At 31.6% G+C, this 15,216-nt stretch overlaps 3 protein-coding genes across 3 annotated transcripts in view; 1 reads left to right on the top strand and 2 right to left on the bottom strand.

Annotated features, from left to right (window-relative positions):
• The window catches only part of Mlst8 (MTOR associated protein, LST8 homolog), a 2,951-nt gene extending 2,044 nt beyond the window's left edge, over nt 1-907 (top strand). The window contains 1 exon segment of the mRNA NM_001162964.1: nt 717-907. Within this exon segment, the coding sequence (NP_001156436.1) occupies nt 717-832 (116 nt within the window). The 3' untranslated portion in view covers nt 833-907.
• On the bottom strand, nt 577-2,184 carry LOC100569234 (3-oxoacyl-[acyl-carrier-protein] synthase, mitochondrial). The gene has a single exon (XM_008188900.2). The coding sequence runs from the start codon at nt 2,107-2,109 to the stop codon at nt 859-861; it is 1,251 nt and encodes a 416-aa protein (XP_008187122.1). The 5' UTR covers nt 2,110-2,184; the 3' UTR covers nt 577-858.
• An 11,441-nt stretch (nt 2,185-13,625) lies between these two features.
• LOC100166522 (octopamine receptor beta-1R-like) overlaps nt 13,626-15,216 on the bottom strand; it is a 116,702-nt gene continuing 115,111 nt past the window's right edge. The window contains exon 4 of the mRNA XM_001947746.5: nt 13,626-14,070. Within this exon, the coding sequence (XP_001947781.1) occupies nt 13,677-14,070 (394 nt within the window). The 3' untranslated portion in view covers nt 13,626-13,676. The remainder of the gene's footprint in view (nt 14,071-15,216) is intronic.

Genomic DNA, 15,216 nt, shown 5'->3' with positions numbered 1-15,216 from the left:
AAAATCTGAGAACCCCTGGCCCTGACAATATTTGAGCTCCACCCATCGGCCGCCATCGCTCACTTTTTGTGAGCCCGACTATAATCATATTTCTATGCATAGTGCTTACAGTTATATATTTATAAGTTATAACATAAATATTGAATACATTAGATAATTTTCTGAATTAAGCTTTCAGTGTTCAGTAGCTAGTAATTATCTAATTAATTATGTTCTTTGGTATTATTGAACTGTGGACTAAATTTTTTTTTAAAATTAATTAATATGTTAATGGTATTTTATAACATAAATCAATAATATAGACGATAAAAATATACTCATATATTTTATTAATAAAAAGTTATTACTCTATAGGAGTACATCTCTAAATCTATAATCGTAATTTTTGTGTCAACTTATAAATAATAACTCTTAAATCATCAAAACAGTAATTTTCATAAAATTACTTTTATTCAATTGTTGTATGAATGCACATGAGTGCATGAAGAACATTGAATAGTTAATTTAGATTATTGTTTTGATTCAGTTAGTTGGTAGAGTATTGATTCGGCAACATAGATATTTATTATAGTAAAATTATAAAATTAAGTTTTATATTTGATTAACAGGTTTAAATAAATCAACATTTTTACATTATTTGGCAGTACTATTTTTCTACACATTTTATAGTGGATACATAATATTATACTTCATGATTTTCTTTTCTTATTGTTTAGCTTCATCAGATGGCATGGCAAGATTATGGAACATAGAAAGTGGCAATATAGAACGTGAATATGAAGGACATCAAAAATCACTTACAGCATTAGCATTTTGTGATCCATATAGTTAGGTTTAAAAGTTATACTAGTTTTATAATCATGAAATAAAATTAGAAAAACAAAGACATGCATTTGTACCTCCAAAACCAAATGCATTTTTTATTGCTATTCTTTTTTCTTGTTTCCATTGCATTGGACTTTTAGAAACACAAATTAAATTTTCAGCTTCTTTGCAAATGTTGTTTAGATTTGCTGTAGGTGGAATGACACCTTCATAACAAGCAAGAATTGTAAAAATACTCTCTAAATTACCCGCAGATCCTAGTAAATGACCATGACTACCTTTTGTGGATGAAACATGTACATTAATGCAGTGCTCATTAAAAAGTCTTTTAATTGCCGTTAATTCAATGGCATCTCCTACTGGAGTTGAAGTGGCATGTGCATTTACGTATGAAATTTGTGTATAATCTACATTAGCATCTAAAATGGCTCTAGTCATGGCTAGTAAAGCTCCTTGGCCATTTTCTGGTGGTGCTGTTAAGTGTGAAGCATCACCAGATAGACCATAACCCAGAACTTCTCCATAAATATGAGCGTTTCTATTAAGCGCATGTTCCAATTCTTCTAGTATAAGCATACCAGACCCTTCACCGATAACAAAACCATCTCGATTTACATCAAACGGTCTTGATGCCAATTCTGGTTTATCGTTTTGAGTAGATAGTGCCCGTATTCTACAAAAAGAAGCTATTGACAATGGGCTTATACATGACTCAGCAGCACCACAAATCATTGCTTTTGCTTGTCCATACTGAATAAAACGAAAACCATCACCAATTGCATGGGCTCCGGTTGCACAAGCAGTAGACACAGCATGATTGGGTCCTTGTATACCGTAAGTCATGCTTATTTGGCCAGCAGCCATATTGAGTAGAATGCGTGGCACAAAGTATGGGCTGACTTTACTGTAACTAATTTCTAAAGCCTTGGCTGTTTGACACACATCCTCTAAGTCCACCATTCCTACTCCTACACTGACACCGATATTTTCTTTATCGACTGTAGATAAAAATAGTTTAGAATCATCAACCGCTTCTTGTGCAGCAATTAGAGCTAGACGAGTCGAAGGAGCCATGGTACGTACTTTGCTCTTGGGCACTGATTCTGGTAAATTCTCCAGTCCGTCCAGAGTCGCTGCGATTTTGGAAGGAATATTTTTGTAAAGGTCATTGTCCAATTTTCTTACAAATGATTTTCCTGACAAAACATTTTTCCAAGACGTATGTTTATTGGCACCAGCAGGACAAATGGCACCCATACCAGTTATTACGACTCTTTTTTTCATAATTTTAATTTTTTAACTTCAAAAAATATGCTATGTCCTAATCACGGTTATAGATAGTATCTAGTATCTGCTATCTTTAATCGTGGTCCTCCTAATCTATAAAATTAACTTTTTGGTCGTTAATTCCGCGAGGTTGCGGTAGTCATAAGGAATTCATGGAGGAATTCGTGGAGGAAAAAAATTAAACACCGCTCAGTCACCTCAGTCGGTCTGCCGCAGTGCCGCTTATTAACGTAAACACAATTTTGTGGTAAGATTAAATTAAATTTATTCAAACATACATTGTATTAATGTAATAATAACAATAATGGTTCATATCATTGAATAAATTACATTTAAATTTTAAACAATGTTTATTGTTTAGGTCGTTTAGGATACATCGAATTATATACGATTACATCGATGTACCTATATCGAATATAATATCGGCTTACGTCGCTCTGTAGATACACAGCGTCACAGCTTAAGTATTGAAGTTTTAACCGCTGATGGCAACGCAAATTGTGGCTCGGTAGGATAGGCGTAGGTACCTCGAATGTAGGTTGCTAGGTAGATCCGAATTCGAATTTGTCGTACGCTCTCCGTGCGGCGACTGTTCCGTGGTGCCTTACGGTTGAAAGCGGCCGCCCGTACCCCGACTTTTTTTGCATTTTTTTTCACGTTTTTTTTATATTAATAAATATACACTACATGTTAGGTTAATATATTATGTATCTATACATTATTTATTTTATTAGGAATTATAATTGCACATTTTTCAAACTGTTCATTGTTAGATATAAGTATACAAATACATATTATATTAATTGTTTGTATGTATATTGTATATAGTTATTTTCGTAAATTATTTCGTATATTGTGTGATAGGGTTTTCACTTATAGCTGCTCGACGTCGGATCTACAATCCACCTGTAATCTACCTGATTTGCTGCAACACATTGTCCGGTATCCACTATCCAACGAAGTCGGATTGCTTACCTAGGTGGCTAACTTGAAAGTTAATAGATTTTGACTTGAGATGACTAACTTGCTAGATACTCCAACACAGTTTTCGACTTAACACTTTTTACATAAGAAAAAGCATTGGACATGCGACGGCCAGAACCGCATTTAGGGGGGGGGGGGGCTAGGTACAACTGCCCCGGGCGCCAGTATTTAAGGGGCGCCAAAATGTTGTGGCCAGAAATATGTTTACTTGTGAATTATTAAAATTGTTTAATTTTAATTATTTTAATAACAGTATTATATATAGGTATGGTATATTAGTATTATGCTGTTTGACATTTTTTTAATTATTATTAATTTGCATAGTTTTATATAATTTTATTTTGTTTATTCATGAAATACCTACAACCTACTTACCTACTTAAATATGTTAAAAAAAACAATTTATATGATGAATTATAAGCAAGGTTTAAGTGGCATAAATTCAAATGTATCTTTGCGGAGATATAAATTACTAAACAATATTTTTAAAAAAAGCACACATTGTAAAAAAAATATTCTTTTCTGTGCTCAAAATCTAAAAGGTTAATGAGGATCTATCTCCCATATTTTCCGTGGGTAGGCCCCTTAGGGGGAAGCAATTTTTTTTGCACCGGGCGCATAATGTCTAAATGCGGCACTGGAGACGGCACATACCTACCACTCTATGCGCCTCAGGTGGGTTCTTTATTTTTATTTCGTCTTAGACGGGTGATGACTGACTTGCTAGACACTCTAACATGCAGGTTTTCGAATTTACATTTTTTTACACATACAAAAAAGAACCGGACATACGCTGGGGGATACTATCATTGAATTGCCGATTTTCGTGGGCCATGGGAGATTTCTCGACACTGAAACTCAACTTTCGAAACGAGACCGCCAAAGAGCCTTATCAAAAATTCTTATCGCAAAATCACCTCCGATTACCAAATTCACCTTCTATATAAGGGCCAGTTTCACCATCTACTTTAAACTTTTAATACCTAACCGGGCCGAATTTGCCCGGTTAAATATATGTTATGAGTCAATTAAGCGTAATCGAAGTTTAAAGTAGTTGGACGTTGGTGAAAGCAGCTCTAAGTGCGACATTTATAATTCGACTGTGTCTCCAAAATCGGTACTCACTTATAACCAACACGGGGGTCTAACTATATTTTCCATTCTTCAGTTATCTGCAGGTGGATTGCATACCTGGTGATATACGAGTCCAACGGCCCCCGAGTTTCACTTAGAGCTAGTATTATTATAAATCGGTACTACCATTTTTTTTTTTTTTTACTCAAGAATTTGATTAACACCATAGAAAATATACTAACACTAAATGATACACAAAAAGTATTGAAGGAAATAATAAAATTACCTACACCTTTAACTTTTAAGCTAAGCATGTGGTAGTGTAGGAAGTCGAGAGATTAAAATAAACTACACAATTAAATAAATGGCAATACAAATAATAATAAAAAAAACAATTGTTTTTTATACTAGATTTTGTAATATCGAATCATAAACATAATTACTGACTTATTTCATCAAATAAAACATACTTTATACATTTCTTGAAGTTAGTATTTTCAATAAAAATAATTATTTTCATATCTATTGGCAAAGAGTTAAAATTAACAGGGCCTATCCATTAATGAACTTTTGTCCAAAATTCATTTTTGTGTATAGTATTACTTTAATATTAAATGATTGAATAATCTTTCTTCCCCGATATGATGCATTGCTTGAATTGGGAATAAATTAGAAGGAGGATGCAAAAGTGTAAAAATATGTGAGTACCTGAATATTGAAATATCTGATTGATTTGGATATAATTAGAAGGGGTATGCATAAATATTTTCTAAAAAGAAAGGGGACTCCGACCCCCCGCGTCCCCCCTCAATTCAAGTACTGCCGATATGCGCTTATCATTTATTAACGAAAATACTAGATATTTTATATAAGTACAAATATTATAGCAATTCAAACATAGACAACTATAGTGTTTGCCACTAAGACCGCAAAGTGGTTAAAAGTAGGGGTACCTGGACGTATGCAGGTATAGACATTTTATATGAAAAATTTCATAACCAAGATGCTGATAAAATTCTTACGTTCTAAGATACAACTTATGTTAACGGTCGTTATAGAAATAACAAAAACGTAGAATTAAAGTACATTCTTACCAGAACACCTCCGTTATTTCCACCTTCCATATGGAACGTGTTTGAGTTGACTAAAGCTGGTATAGGTAGAACAAACAATATTTCTGAAGGGTAGAATAATAAATTTACAACACTAGTGCGAATTAATCATCCAAATATTTGGCTTTTTATTGATGCTCTACAGATGAGAAACTCAAGTGCATCAATCAAAATTTTAAATTATAGAGCAGGAGCTTTTCGCAATTATTTAGGTAAAGATGATAGGTTAAAAATGTTATGTGAAAGTTTTTTAAATGATGATATTTTAAATTTTTTAATTTCAGTGAGCTATCTTACCAGAAAAAAAAAAAAAATATACATTTATACAATTATATTTATTATATTATTAATTTATTATATTTATACATTAAATTAATCATTTGTACGTTTATTTATTTGCATTGTATATTTTTATTGTTTAATATTTATTTTTTTTTGGCCGGGGGGGAAATTGTCCTGTTTGGGTGGGGGGGAAACGTCCATTGTATCAGGGGGAGAAAGGAAGGGGGAAACGTCCTAGATTCAAAAGTAGGAGCAGTGCTGAGTCAACTGCAGATACGATGAATTCAAAGTGTACCTAAGTGTAATTTATCGTTATTTATGTTTGTGTTATACTATTATAATAGGTACTTATATCTCTGTGAGATGCCTGCAGGACACACACACACACACACACACACACACACACACACACACACACACACACACACACTATGTGAGCGTTCATATCGATATGTAATGATTATTGACTAAAAAAAAAGTTTGTCATTTCTGTTCACCCTTCGTACCAGTACCTATATTATTATATGACTGAGCTGGACGCCCACGTGATAACTCAAAATTTCCAGCAGTCTTATGATGCCACTGAGGGTTGATCTGCGGTGATCGGCATGCTGGATTTTGCCGTCGTTGAATAAAACTTTGAATTCAAAGCGTACTTATACCTACTGAAATTGTATTATCATTTATTTTTGTATATCTAATAATACTTTCGCCGGGCTGACAAAGAGAGCCTGCTGGATACACATTACACACACGCACACCGTTCATTGACATCGATCAAAAAATATTCTCAGGTAATGTTTGGTGTGAACCGTTGAGCTAAAATTAACCTATTGAAAAAAAAATGAATAATTATCATAAATTAATTAAATTAAAATTATTTTCTAATTCAAAATAAATAATGATATCTGATATCAATGTTATCAATTCTATCAACTGATACCAAAAATACCTTAGATAATATCATGAATATTCTAAGACCGTGGTATGAACAACGATGAAGTATGAACTCTTCCCTCCATATTATAATCTGCAGTCTGCACTCTCAGCACTAACCACGGTCCACAGTGGGTATTATAATAAGCCTAACCCTGGCACATTACATTAAATGTAGGTACAGTATTTTAAAATCTACTTTGTAGGTATAGCAGTGCTAGACTTGACGGTGGGGGGGACGCAAGGGGACGTAGTACCAAAACTTATTTTTCAGACATTTTAGCATAAGTACCCCTACTATTATTTTTAAGGGGAACGCAAGGGACGCTTCATCATTCCGCATTTTTATCAAAATGCTCGAGATACCATCATAATTTGTCTTATGGATACCTATCTACAGTAAGTACCTGTCTTATATTAACTTGTATTTTTTTTTAAAAATTGATTAGGTAGGTATTTATAAATATTTATTATCTGATTTAAAAAGGGTACCTATTAGTGGGTGTGGGTGCATAGCCCCCTCGTCACAATAACGTTTAACATGAAACGGGAACGTTCTTTTTTTAAAAGTAAACATAGTCCTTTATTTTTGCCTAGTCGAGCACTGAGGAATAAATGTTTATTACGCGGTGTACCCAATCAGTTATATTATAATATATAGAGATTAGAGAGTGTTCATCTCCTTGTTCTTCAATAATACTGCAGGATTTTTGAAATTTTTAAATATAGGGGGTAGGTACAGGGTATAACCTAGATTTATTCATGGGAAGGGGTCAAAAAAAATGTATTTAATTACTTAAGTTTTGATGACAATGTCGGGGAATCTTTAAAAAATAAAAAAAAATACTATGACATTAGCCAAGGGAGGGGAGTATCCGAACCCGGGGCCCCCCCTAAGAACGCCACTGGTAGGTACGTCTTAAAATACGTACCTAATTTATTATATAGATGAAAAAAATAAACTTTTAGATAAGCTTTTCTCATCGAATAATTTAACTTACATAGTTACACAGTAGGTATCATTGGATACACGTTTTTAAGAAACTGAGAGCAGTGAGAGCAAAATTCACTTATTATAATACACACTCATACTATTCTCAACTTGTCCACTGATCTAAGAAAATAATATTTTACGTTTAACGAAAATTATATTCAAAAAATAAGAACTAGAACGTGAATAGAAAATTCCATTTAAATATTGTGTGTTAGAAATTGTATATACGAACACGATCATATGTTTGTCAAACATTTTAAAATTGAAAACGATGTTAATAAATCTACGTATTTTATGATTTTAAACGTAAATACATATTTTATATATTAGCTTAGATATACAAAACGTAATTTGATATTACTTTTTGTGAATTCACGTATTTGTTTTTTATGGTTTGAACTGTGTGTTTTATTATTACTTTTGTTACTTATTGTTGCTGCAATTGGACCGTTTGTAATGAATTCTTATTATGTATATATACGGGCAGGTCAAAATTCATATTACAAAAGTGTTTGGGGTTTCACGAGAATCATAATACGAGAATGTGATGTTCACGTTTTTGCAACACACATATTTTATTAACTTTTGTATTTTCAATGTAATTTAAAATATGGTAATGTACTTAAATACCAGTTTAATATCATTTTGCGCCAAATTGATCATGCATCTGATATTATAATTTTTAGCGTATAATTGTTTGACTTTAAAAATATTTAAGTTATTAAACATCAGTATTATAGGTCAGTGTAGGTATCACATTATAAATTTTATATATTTTTAAATATTTATTAAATTTAATAACAACCATTAATGTGACACAAATAACAAACACATAAATAATGCTAATGGTTATAAACTTATAACTTAAAAGGTATCTTACTAATTAATGTCGAAATGTAAATGTTTAATCATATATAAAACAGATATATTTATAGTCGTAAATGGTAAATCGTAACGTATATCACATACAATCAATGCACGATGAAACACATTTTATTTTTCTGTTATAATATTAAAATAACGTAAAAACAAGATGAGAAGTCTTATGATAGTTTATGTGTAATGAATTTTCGAAGTATTAAATGTGTTAATAGATTATAATATTATAATTTACATGTAAATATTACCCTTACATTTTTAAATATTATTATTTTTATGATAATTTGTACATATTTTTAGATTTTTTTGTGTTTATTTTGTCATAAAAATGAATAATGTAAAAACTTTAAAAACTTTCATCACACTACTTATTTTGTAACATATTGCTTTGGTCCAATTAGTTGTTTAACATGTACAATAATCTAACATTAATGATTTTATACTGATTATTTGGTAATTTTTAATTGGTACCTACCTACATACAACATACTAAATCAAGTGAAAGCTTAATGTAAGGAGTAATAGGTAAGTATAGGTTTATATACGCACAATTCTAGGTACGCAAAGTTAAAAAATATAAATTACATTAATATGATAATATTATAGGCGTATTCTGTATAAGATAATAATATTGTATAGTATTACTAATATATTTCTACAGGACGGTCGCATAATATACAATATATTTTACTCCAAAACTATAAACATATTTCAATCGTACAATTATTAGATAACACGGAATGGTCTGTTATAGAATAATTTTATATTATAATTAAATATACTGTGAACATATTATTCTAGTCACATCAACTGTAAAGTGTAAACATTATTTAATATGGTAGGTAATAATATGATAAATTATAGGTAACATAACATCGAAAAAACTTGCACATCAGATTATTTAATTATTGCTAAATAGATATTACATAATATGTACTATTAAGTTTAATATTATAGTGATACATTTCAAAATTTCTTCCACCGTATTATTTTATTGATTATACTATCATAATATTATGTATGTCAGAAAGATTTTGTACTTTGTCTTCGACTTTGCAGATGAGAAAAAGCATTGAAATCTTTTTTTAAGAGGCTTAGTTTTATTTGTCTATAAAACAATCAGTGTTCGTTTCATTCGTTTATACAATCAGTATTCGGTTCATACGTGACGCAATTATTGACAAAATATTTATATGCTTAAACTTTACTTGATACCTATTACAGAAGTTGAATACATAATATATACACTAATGCTGTCGTTGTAACAAGGTGAAATCTCATACCCACGACACCTCACGTCATACTCGATCAATGTACACATATGTTATGTATTGTGGTACCAACAGCAGATGTGCAGATCGACCCATCAATGATAAAATTATTTAAGCAGATTTGGCAGATGACTACCTACACATATAGTGCCCCGTGATGAAAATCCATTAAATACTTCATCTAATCTGTAGGTAGGTACAGGGACACACATTAACCCACTTGCACCCTCTTATTGGTTTAACTCTGTCTCAGAGAATTTAAGTTAACGAAACAAAATCTGTACAAACACAGTTCACTCCCCCGAAATTCGCTCAAACGGGACCACCACTAACACCAATGATATAAGTAACTCGCTAACATAGAGCCTATACATACATGGAAACACATATAGACAAACGATTATGTAATATGGGACACGTGCATGTTAAACCAATACGCTTACTAACGTAAATACTTACTAACTAATAACATCCTTCCCGACATAAATTCAGCCTCCGAATAACAAAGATACAATATTATTATAAACACACACACGCAATACACGCACTGCTAAAACCAAAACATGGAGATATTATGATGGCCAATATGTTAGGTATACCCAATTAAAGATATTATTAGCTAAGTGCATTTAATTACCGACGATTTTCAATCGTACAATAATATAACATATTAACACGATGATAAACATTCCTGTACAATATTATTTACACGGTACCTAGCTACATATTAACATAATATAGCATATTGTACGAAACTGTCAGACGAGTCCTATATGACTTGTCTATCTCATAGATATATATTATCACGAAAAACTTCATAATCACCACATTATTTCATTATGTGCAATATAACAAATATATACATATCCCTCGAAGTTCTTTTTATAGAATATATATGCCTAAAATGATACAGTCAATACAGAGCCATAGATGTAGCCAATCATAATCCCTCATTTGTTAATTATTATTACTTGTGATGCCTATACTCATTTCACTCTCTCTCGCCATATGCGCAACTAGAACTGTTTTTTTTTTAGGGGTCTAAGCAAGCCCCCGTGGCACCTAGTCTCTCACTAAGGGTCAACATTTATGAGTTTAAACAGAAATATCTGTATTTTATAATTTTACAAGTCATACAGTACAAAATCTGAATTTATCAAAACATATTACCGTGTACATAAAATAAAACTCGCAAACACATTTTCACACGTAGTATAGACTAGTTTACGATAGTGTTTAATGATATTTCGAGTTAGGTAGGTATATATTAACATTCTAAATTTAAGACGTAATTACTTTTATAGATAAGAAAAGAGTAAATATTTTTTTAAATTATTTTAAACCAAAAATTGACAATCCATAAAAATTATAGTTACATCTATTTACTCGAGTTTTTTTGTGTTTATAATCATTACAATATTCAATAATATATTAATATAGGTACACAATAACATAAACATGTATTCGAACTTCAAAACATAGTAAATTTACGTGAAACAAGAATGCTCAATTAAAATATTTTTTTAACGAATGAGTAAAAATAACACATAGATAATATAATATAATATCATTATACACACTTTCTTATATATTAATATTTATAAATAATATAAACTTGTAGATTAATTATTTTAACTTACGGACTCACAATTTGAAAGACATTAATTTATAATCTTTTAAATTATATTTACATAATATGAAATGGACAGACAATGGATAATAAAATCTTTTATTGCATTCACTCATGAATTACCTATTTTTAAATTTGTTTGGTTTGTCAAAAACGATTGCAACTGCAGAATTTAACTCAGATTAATGTACCTAAAATGGTAAAAAAAATTTGTGCGATGTATCTAACTATATTTAACAGATAATCAAAAGATAATATTATTATTCATCATTCACATATACGATTACAATTTACATTAACCATCCAAAGTTTAGGTTTAAAATATTACTTATTACAAAATGTTTTTAAATAAATAAGAGTTTAATTGAATTGTACAATACCATATTTTTATATCATTGTAAAATGAAAACTAAAAAAAAAAAACCTAACATAAAATGTTTTGAGTAAGTAGGTAGTTAATAGATATAGATTGTATTATTGATTGATTAATTCAATTGCGTATCTATATGGGTAATTAACTTTTATAATTTTTTTTTCATACTTGCTTCAAGTATTAATGTATTATATACGTAGCTATTATATTACATAAAATATAATTGATAATTTTAATAAATTATTATTATCGTAGGTATGCTTAGTATGCGAGGGAACAAAAAAGTGTTTATTTATGAAAACGTTGACGGTTTAAATATATGTTTAAAAAAATAACACTGACCGAAGAAAGATATCTGTATGGATATCTGCATTTATATTTTAAAAGAAGTTTTTTTTTTATTGATCTTGAGTCCGGCAACTATGGCCATTAGCTATTGCAGGGGTTATGGTTGGTACGGTTGGAGCGGTTGATACGGACGGTTGGTTCTCAACCCGTGTATGTGTGGCAAGGATTTGCCACTAAGCACCCGGGAGTCACCCATCTGGGAATTAGTGGCACCGGTCAGTGCTGGCACTCAGAGCACATCAGTGACTGAAGTCAGACACAGCGCTAAAAAAAATAAGTTTATTATTTTTATTTTCATAAACTAAAAATGTCTGAAGGCAGGTATATAGATTAACTGTACAATATTACGCTGTTTAACCACTTTACGTTATAAAAGAGGAAAGTTGAAACAAGTGTGTCTCTGATTAAATATTTAATTATTTCATACTAAACTTTTTGCATTTGTAAAAATAGGTCACCAAGTGCCAAATTAGGAAACGCAGAGTTTTTTCATTATTAATTATTTACGACAGTACGAGGTAACTTAACATGATAAAAAATAGTTTTTATTTTTATTTTTTGATATAAAATATGAATTTTAGTTTTGACTAATATAAAAACCTCGGCTGTATTAGAATAACAGAATTACATTAATATTCTAAGCAATATTTTTTTTTTGTTTTTATCGGATTCTGTGCGGTCATATTATTGTAAATTGTGTTTGTTAGGTAGGTATTACAGAAATGCGCAAACGAAGTATGAACACCTATGATCGGGTTGTGGCGAGAAAACCAGAACTAATATTTATAATTGTAATTATGTGTATATCTTATATTATAATAAATAATAATATTGTTGATGGTTATGCTATTATATTTTTATATACGCGGCGGCTGTTTGGGTTGGCGACGACGAGACTCGACAACAGTCAGATATTTGTTTAATTATTTAAGGAAAAGGTCGCGACACACTGCGAGCTGTCACACCGCACAGACCAACAATGAAATATCGTCGACGAATATATTATATAATAATAATTATTATTATTATTATAATATAAGCTAGAACTACGGTCTTTCGCCGTGTCATCAACAAAATCACAAGTGTCTAGAGTCACCGCCGCCAATAATATATTGTGACTGTGCTGAAGGAATTTTCGGATTAAGTTTTGAATTCACGCCATTGGTGACCACGGGGAACGTTTCATTGGCACTATTGTAATATTATTATTTTCTCTTACCCTGAATGGTAAAATATTATAATATATATTGTGTGGATATAATAATATGTGAACAAATAATAATAATATAGTCGCCAGTTGCGTGCACACACAGTGTTTAGGTCTGCTAGGAGTTTCGCAGTATCTGTCAGACTCGGGAGTGTTTTGCTAATATTTAAATGACATATTATAAACCACCTGCACCAGCGCTTACCTAGAAGAACGATTTTCGGTCTACATAATAATATTATATAATATTACATAGTTTATTTGAACATCAAATCTAACCGTCTCGGTTCGACGTGTCTGCACTATTACACCACCACCCCTTGTTTTTATAAGTTGACACCCCTATACACCCGTTTTTCGTCTGTCCAGTGCTCCGGTACAGATCGTCGCGTATATCTTCGGGGAGGAAAATTAGCTATATTATTATAGGTAAAGTGGTATACACATACACTTATTTTTTTTTTTTTTATCATTCTATAGAACTATTTGTTCGGTACGACAACCGTTGCCACCACTGCCACCACTGCCGCCGTTGTTCTGGAGCAGAGCTATGGTGGCTGGATTCATGTAGTGCACTTCGGAAACGTTGCTGTAGTTGTACATGTTCTGCTGGCCGAAAGCCGCGGTCGCCGTGGCCGTCTCGTTGCGTGACTGCTCGTATCGACGGCGCAGGCACGGCGGACACCACGGCGGCGACTTGGGCCAGCAGCTCTGCAGTGTCTTCTGGAACGCCACCCGGAACTCCCGGTTGAAGTACGCGTAGATAAGCGGGTTGAGGGCCGAGTTGAAGTAGCCCACCCAGAACACGAGCACCGTCACCCACCGGGGCATCCATGAACCGCCTTCCAGCAGCGAGCTCATCATGTACCTGCAGCAATCGTATCCACGAGTTGATGAGTTACATATCATGGTATATAGTATATATTATAGACGACAATGTTATGAAGTCCCTGTATACGATTTTATTGCAATAACTAATAATAATTGTTATTAAGATTGTCATATTATATGAGATAGGTGAGAGGGTGGATGGGGCACTTTGAAAAATAGATCCCGAAAAATATTGTCTACCAACGTCTGGGATAGGTCCCACTCCCACGTACAACTTGCAATTCTCAAACACGGTTTATAACTCGGAAAACGTCAAAACGAATAACTTACGCCATAATATTAGATACCTATATTATTATAAAGGGAAATTTGAAAATAAACCTTTATTTCTTCGTACGTTTGATATTACCCAGGTAGGTAGTGTTTTGTGTATTTAAAATTAATTATTAATCAACATATTTAAATTATTATGTCTATATATAAGAGGACACCCAAAGTGTGAGTTTCGTTGTGAAAGAATATTATCCGGATGGTTATTAGTTTTGTATACCTTCGCGTTAATTCATTACCTTGTATTATAATATGTTAATGATGAATTTATTTTCAAGCAATTATATGATTAACATGATATAGGTACACGGGAAGATGTTAAATGGAGGAATACCAAATTATTTTGAAAATATCAACTCAATATTTGTGCTCTTTTATAAATAATAAAGAAGTGGTAAGTTTATTCTGCAGGAAATGTAATTGGGAAAGACTTTCAAAATCACTTAAACGGTGAAACGAGTAAACTTAGTTCATCGATTTAATCTCAAAAATATACTCAACATTCAAAGGCGATTATTCGAAATATTATAATTTGTAACAAGTGGACTTTTGAAACGTCAGTTTTGTATTTTGTATTATTTATATTTACTAACTGTAGTAAACAAAACAATTCAAATGTATTTTAAAACGTTGCTGATGTAGAAATGGAAAGTAAACTGAAATATTTTTAATATTAATTCAGCAACATAATTTAAGGGCCGCCGATGGAGGGGGGGGGGAAATAAATTATCTAATAAAATATATGTCGATAAAATAACGAATACAAAAGATTCATATTCTTTTTTTACCATTTTGTCATTGCATTAGTCATGAAATATGTATGACATAAACCTACTTGGCTATTTCTTATTTG

The sequence above is a fragment of the Acyrthosiphon pisum genome, chromosome A2 (genome assembly GCF_005508785.2).
Source record: "Acyrthosiphon pisum isolate AL4f chromosome A2, pea_aphid_22Mar2018_4r6ur, whole genome shotgun sequence".
Classification (NCBI taxonomy): Eukaryota; Metazoa; Arthropoda; class Insecta; order Hemiptera; family Aphididae; genus Acyrthosiphon; species Acyrthosiphon pisum.
This window is presented reverse-complemented; position numbering and strand designations above follow the sequence as displayed.

Excerpts from the sequence above, each read along its gene's own strand:
- LOC100569234 (XM_008188900.2), bottom strand. The coding sequence starts at position 2,109 with ATGAAAAAAAGAGTCGTAATAACTGGTATGGGTGCCATTTGTCCTGCT.